This window comes from Bison bison, unplaced genomic scaffold (genome assembly GCF_000754665.1).
Source record: "Bison bison bison isolate TAMUID 2011002044 unplaced genomic scaffold, Bison_UMD1.0 scf7180017864168, whole genome shotgun sequence".
NCBI lineage: Eukaryota > Metazoa > Chordata > Mammalia > Artiodactyla > Bovidae > Bison > Bison bison.
In genome coordinates, this window is record NW_011494740.1 from 2,242,772 (window position 1) to 2,250,122 (window position 7,351).

Here is a 7,351-nt window from a genome sequence, read left to right on the forward strand (position 1 = left end):
GCTCGGTTATCTAGGTGTACAACCGGCGCACCTTCTCAGGCAGATGTTGACCGTCCAGACCCCCAAGAAGTTTTAGTTAGCAAAGAAGCCTGCTTAGTTTTATAGATAATGTTTCTCTGGGGCTGCGATTGCCCCCTTCCGGCTCTGGCTGCCTGTCACTGGAGGGGGATGGTCTGCAGCCGGCTATCTCTGTTCAGTCCTTTGTTCCGTGTGCAGGCCTGGCAGTGTCTTAGGTTAGGGCTGGCTTTTCGCGTGGTAGATATCCCACAGTCTGGTTTGCTAGCCCAAATTATTTCACTCAGATAGCGCTCAGGGTATTCAGGCCAGACCTTTACTCTAAGCCATGCAGCCCGCGCCGTGCCTCCCTGCCCAGCCCAGCCCCCGCTTGCTAGTGGCGTGTGCAGGCATCTGCGCTGCTTCTCTGCTGGGGGAGTTACCATAGGGCTCGCAATCTCCTTTTGAAGACTTGGGTTGCTTTTCTGGGTGCCTGATGTCCTCTGCCGGTATTCAGAAGTTGTTTTGTGGAATTTACTCAGTGTTTAAATGTTCTTTTGATGAATTTGTGGGGGAGAAAGTGTTCTCCCCGTCCTACTCCTCTGCCATCTTCTGGGGGGATCTCTTTGACTCTTTTTAATTAAATGTTTCTAAATATTTTCTATTTCTAATTGCTTTCCATCCAGTTGATCATTTTATGTTATATTTATGGATTTGTCAGTTTCTCCTAATTTTCAGTTTTCTTTAATGTCATGAGGCTATATTCTTCTCCTCTATTTTTAGTTTTTTTTGAGTTGAATATTCACTTATATTTAATTTTTCTTATTTTTATATAAATATTCCTAAGACGGTAGAATTCGTCCTATACACTAGTATAACTACTTCCTATGAGATTTTGTGGAAGAAGGCAATGGCACCCTACTCCAGTACTGTTGCCTCTGAAATCCCACGGGTGGAGGAGCCTGGTAGGCTGCAGTCCATGGTATCGCTAAGAGTCAGACACGACTGAGTGACTTCACTTTCACTTTCCACTTTCATGTATTGGAGAAGGAAATGGCAACCCACTCCAGTGTTACTGCCTGGAGAATCCCATGGATGGAGAAGCCTGGTAGGCTGCAGTCCGTGGGGTCGCACAGAGTCGGACATGACTGAAGCGACTTGGCAGGCAGCATGAGATTTTGTATGTGGTAGCTTTCACCTTGGGTGATTTTGAATGTTGCATTTTCTATGTGCTTTCCTCTTTAATTTATGAGTTATTCAGAAACATTCTTTTCAATTTCCAAAAATATTCTTTTTATTATTTGTTTTCAATTCCTTTGTATGTGTTCCCTTTGAAATGTGTCAAGACTTTTTCGGGATGCAGCCCAATGTCAGTGGTAGTAAATATATATTTGAGAAGAAAGTGTATGCCATCTTTTGGGCTGAAGATTATCCACATGTTTATGCAATCCAATTTCTTAAAGAGCTAAATATTCAAATAAAGAAACTAAGATAAATGGGGGAAACCCAAAGATAGTTGAATAAAGTAATAATACAATTAAGAGCAGAACTGATGAAACTAGTGTTCCATTAAAAATTAATGATTAATTAATTAAATATCTGAGGGAAGAAGCTGTGAACTTTTGCAACTGAGCATAGGTTGGCTTAATGTTGTCCCTTTTGGCAGAGTAATAATGTTTTCATATTTCCCCAAGAGCTTTTCTAAAGAAGATATATGAGATTAAATTTTGAGGGTATAAATTTGAGATTATTTTTAAAACTTTCTATCCATCATTATGTCCAGACTAGTATTTTTCTTTACTGGGTGGTCAGACTAAATGACATTTGAGACTTAGAGAAAAATGAATATTTGATACCAATACAAGCAAACATACTTGCAGGATAGGAAGCTTTAGCCATGGTACATGTCCCTCGTCCCCTCTGTGCTGGATTCTTCTGAAATGAAAATGTTTCAGGGACTTAGGTGAATTTATTATGCTTCCATGTTTGGTTGCTTTGAATGTTTATTTCCCGAACTCTATCTCAAGCTAATAAAATTACATTGTTATTTGCTTTTCACAATTTTTTTCTCCCACTACTTCTCCATACAAAATGTCCTCTTCATTATGGGGGACTAGAGTGCAAAAGTAGAAGGTCAAGAGCTGCCTGGAGTAACAGGAAAATTTGACCGTGGAGTACAAAATGAAGCAGAGCAAAAGCTAACAGAGTTTTGCCAAGAGAATGCACTGATCATAGCAAACACCCTCTTCCAACAACACAAGATAAGGCTCTACCCATGGACATCGCCAGATGGTCAATACCAAAATCAGATTGATTATATTCTTTGCAGCCAAATAGAGAAGCTCTATGCAGTCAGCAAAAACAAGATGGGAGCTGACTGTGGCTTAGATCACGAACTCCTTACTGCCAAATTCAGACTTAAATTGAAGAAAGTAGGGGAAACCACTAGACCATTCAGGTATGACAGAAATCAAATCCCTTATGATTATAGTGGAAGTGACAAATAGATTCAAAAGATTAGATCTGATAGACAGAGTGCCTGATGGACTATGGATGGAGGCTCGTGACATTGTACAGGAGGCAGTGATCAAGACCATCCCCAAGAAGAAATGCAAAAAGGCAAAATGGTTGTCTGAGGAGGCCTTAGAAATAGCTGAGAAAAGAAGAGAAGCTAAAGGCAAAGGAGAAAAGGAAAGATATACCCATTTGAATGCAGGGTTCCAAAGAATAGCAAGGAGACATAAGAAAGTCTTCCTCAGTGATCAGTGTAATGAATTAGAGGAAAACAATAGAATGGGAAAGACTAGAGATCTCTTCAAGAAAATTAGAGATACCAAGGGAACATTTCAAGATGAGCGCAATAAAGGACAGAAATGGTATGGACTTAACAGAAGCATAAGAGATTAAGAAGAGGTGGCAAGAATACACAGAAGAACTGTACAAAAAAGATCTTTATGACCCAAATAACCATAGTGGTGTGATCACTCACCTAGAGCCAGACATCCTGGAATGGGAAGTCAAGTGGACCTTAGGAAGCATCACCAGAAACAAAGCTAGTGGAGGTGATAGAATTCCAGTTGAGCTATTTCAGATCCTAAAAGATGATGCTGTGAAAGTGCCGCACTCAGTATGCCAGCAAATCTGGAAAACTCAGCAGTGGGCACAGGGCTGGAAAAGGTCAGTTTTCTTTCCAATCACAAAGAAAGGCAATGTGAAAGAATGTTCAAACTACCACACAGTTGCACTCATCTCACACACTAGCAAAGGAATGTTCAAAATTCTCCATGCCAGGCTTCAATAGTACATGAACTGTGAACTTCCAGATGTTCAAGCAGGATTTAGAAAAGGCAGAAGAACCAGAGTTCAAGTTGCCAACATCCATTGGATCATGGAAAAAGCAATAGAGTTTCAGAAAATCATCTACTTCTGCTTTATTGACTGTGCCAAAACCTTTGACTGTGTGTGTTGTGGTTGGTTGTGGAAAATTTTTAAACAGATGGGGATACCAGACCACCTTACCTGCCTCCTGAGAAATGTGTATGCAGGTCAAGAAGCAACAGTTAGAACTAGATACCAATTCCTTATTAGATACGTGATTTGCAAGGATTTTCTCCTATGCAGAGGATTTTCTTTTTATTTTCTTGATACTGTCCTTTGATGTACAAAAATTCTTAATTTTAATGTGTCTTGGTGTCGTGTATAAGAAATCATCACTAAAACCCAGGACATGAAACTTTTTCCTTATGTTTTCTTCTAGCAGTTATGATTTTAGTTCTCATATTTAGGTTTTTGACTCATTTTGAGTTAACTTTTATATATAGTGTAAAATAAGGGTAAATAATTTTTTTTTTTTTTTTGCATGTATATATTCATTTGTCCCAGCACCGGTTGTTGAAGAGACTTTAACTTCCCCATTGAATGGCCTTGGCACTCTTGTCAAAAACCAATTTATTTCAGGCTTATGGTCTTATTTCTGGACTCACAATTTTATTTCATTGATCTGTATGTCTACCATTATGTTAGTACCACAATGTTTTCATTATTGTAGTTTTTGTCATAAGTTTTGAAATCACTAAGTGTAAGACTTACAACTTTGCTTTGCTTTTTCAAGGCTGTTTGGGCTATTCAGGGTCCCTTGCAATACCACATAAATTTTAGAATCAGATTTCCATTTCTGCAAAAAAAAGACCATTGGGATTTTGATAGGGATGGTAGTGAATCTGTGGTGCGCTTTGGGTGCTATTGCTGTCTTCACAATATTAAATGCTCCAGTTCATGAACATGACGTATACTTTCATTTATTTAGATCTTTGATCTCTTTTGACAATATTTTATAGTTTTGCAAGGTACAAGACTTGAACCTCCTTGATTAAATTTATTCCTAAATATTTTATTCTTTTCAGTGTTTTTATAAGTGGAGTTGTTTCCCTAATTTACTTTTTTGAATTGTCCATTACATGTTTTGAGTGTTGCTTTTGTATCCTGCAAGTTTGCTAAATTCATTTATTAGCTCGAATAGGCTTTTTGTGGATTCTTTAGAATTTTCTGTACATACGATCATTTTATTTGTGAATATAGATAGTTTTACTTCTGCCTTTGCAGTGTGGATGCCCTTTATCTATTTTTCTTGACTAGTTGCTCTGGCTAGAATTTCTAGTACAGTGTTGAACAGAAATGGTAAAACCAAACACCCTGTCTTGCTCCTGATCTTAGGAGACAAACTTTAAGTATAAATATAATGTTACCCATGGGCTTTGTTTATTTCAAAAACTTAAAAAAAAAAAACTCTGATTTTGAAATAATAGAGTGAAACCGAGCAACTTAGAATCCTACCAAATTCTCTGAAAGTCTACCAATCTACAGAGATGACTACTAGTCATATTTTGAAAGTTGATCTGTAAATATCCTAAACATTTTTGCAAAAATATGATTTAGTAGATATTGTCTATCTTAGTAAAACAGATAGCAGTTTCTTATCTGTAGCATCTCAGATAATGGGAGTTATCTGTCACCATTAATCTTGAAACAAAGCATTTTGAATTGCACCATCTTTGGGAATATGGCAGTAATGCTTTAATGTTCACTTTTTCTTTTAAATTACAGATGGCGTTTGTCCTTTATCCCATCAACGGAAACCCTCCTTGGGATTTAGTGGATCATAACAACATTATGTTTCTCACCATATGCTTTTGCTGGCATTATGCAATAGCCATTATCATCACTGGAGCAATTTATGCCTTTGTCACCTGGTAAGTTAGTGATTATTGTTCATAGAAATTCTATTTTTTTTTTTTTTTTGGTATATGATCATCAAGACTCGACAGTCTGAACTTTAAGTTCAAAGAGGTATTTTATTCCTTAGCATCCCACAAACAGGGTAATATAGCAGAAAATTATCTACAAACACAAACATTTCCAATTAAAATAATAAATGCTGGTTTAAGATTGGAATAGCTAAAGAGTGTCTCTGCTGTACTCTGAACCTATGCATCACCCTTCAATATGTTCTTCTGTGCCTTCATGTCTTTGTATATTCTGTTTTCTTTCCCAAATGGTCATCAACATACCTGCAGTGAGCCCCCTCCATTTGCCCATGTGTACATCAGTTATGTCACTTCCCAAATGTGGTGGCATTTTTGACCAACATGTATGCCTCTCATTAACTTTGAGTATCTGATTAATTTGATAGTTGCTGTAATATTTGTAACAGTAAGATGAAGTTGAATGCTACATGTTTTTATAAGGACTTTGATACAGTGTTTCATGATGGGTGAGGAGCAATGTAACAGATTGCTAAGAACCCATGTTTCCAGCTCTGCTTCTTGTCAGCTAAAAGACTTTGGGTAAATGATTTAACTACATTAAATATCAGTTTTGTTGTCTGCAAAATGGGGATAATGATGGTACCTAAATAAGATCATATCATTAAACTGCCCTTAATATAATAAGAGCTCAACAGAAATTCTTCTTACCCTTGCTCTTTTTTTCCCCCGCTTTGGTTCCTATGATAGATTTCTTTTTCAGTTGAAGTACAATTGACATGGGCTTCCCTGGTGGTTCAGTGGTAAAGAATTAGCCTGCCAATGCAAGAGATGGGGGTTTGGTTCCTGGGTTGGGAACTTTCCCTGGAGAAGGAAATGGCAACCCACTCCAGTATTCTTGCCTGGGAAATCCTATGGACAGAGGAGACTGGCGGGCTATAGCCTAAGGGGTTGCAAAGAGTCAGATACAACCTAGAGACTAAACAACAACCACCACAATTGACATACAACATTATACTAGTGTCATTTCGTACAACATAATGATTCAACTTTTGTATACATTGCAAAATGACCACCACAATCAGTCTATTAATAGTTACCATCCGTCACCATATTAACACCATCTGTCACCATATTAATGTTGCAAAAATTTTTTCTTGTGATGAGAACTTTCAAGATTTACTTTTTTAACCAACTTTCATATCTGCAATAGAATATTTTTGATTATAGTCACTGTGTTATATACAAAATCCCCATGACTTATTTTATTGTTTTTAAAATTTTTTAATGTTATATTATAGTATAGTTGATTAACAGTGTTGTGCTAATTAAAGTGTACAGAATAGTGATTCAGTTCTACATATACATATATCTATTCTTTTTCAAATTCTTTTTGCATTTATTTTATTACAGAATATTTAGCAGAGTTCCTTATGTTATACAGTCAGTCCTCTTTGGTTATCCATTTTAGAGGCAGCAGTGTGTACATATCAATTCCAAACTCTCTAAATATCCCTCCCCCCACTATTCTCCCCTGTAACTATAAGTTCCTTCTCTAAGTCTGTGAGTCTGTTTCTGTTTCATAAATAAGATATGATATTTCTTTCTCTGTCTGACTTACTTTACTAAGTATGACAATCTCTGGGTCTACCCATGTTGCTGCAAATAGCAGTATTCTTTTTAATGGCTGAGTAATATTCCATTGTATATATATGTACCACATATTCTTTAGATCACATTAGTCACTCAGTTGTGTCTGACTCTTTGCGACCCCATGAATCGCAGCACACCAGGCCTCCCTGTCCATCACCAACTCCCGGAGTTCACTCAGACTCACGTCCATCGAGTCAGTGATGCCATCCACCCAGCTCATCCTCTGTCGTCCCCTTCTCCTTCTGCCCCCCATCCCTCCCAGCATCAGACTCTTCTCCATGAGTCAACTCTTCGCATGAGGTGGCCAAAGTACTAGAGTTTCAGCTTCAGCATCATTCCTTCCAAAGAAATCCCAGGGCTGATCTCCTTCAGAATGGACTGGTTGGATCTCCTTGCAGTCCAAGGGACTCTCAAGAGTCTTCTCCAACACCAGAGTTCAAAAG

At 37.8% G+C, this 7,351-nt stretch overlaps 1 protein-coding gene across 1 annotated transcript in view; it reads left to right on the top strand.

Moving 5' to 3' along the window:
• The window catches only part of LOC104990058 (transmembrane protein 45A-like), a 37,948-nt gene that overhangs the window by 12,566 nt on the left and 18,031 nt on the right, over nucleotides 1-7,351 (top strand). Inside the window, exon 4 of the mRNA XM_010841954.1 lies at nucleotides 5,098-5,243. Within this exon, the coding sequence (XP_010840256.1) occupies nucleotides 5,098-5,243 (146 nt within the window). The remainder of the gene's footprint in view (nucleotides 1-5,097; nucleotides 5,244-7,351) is intronic.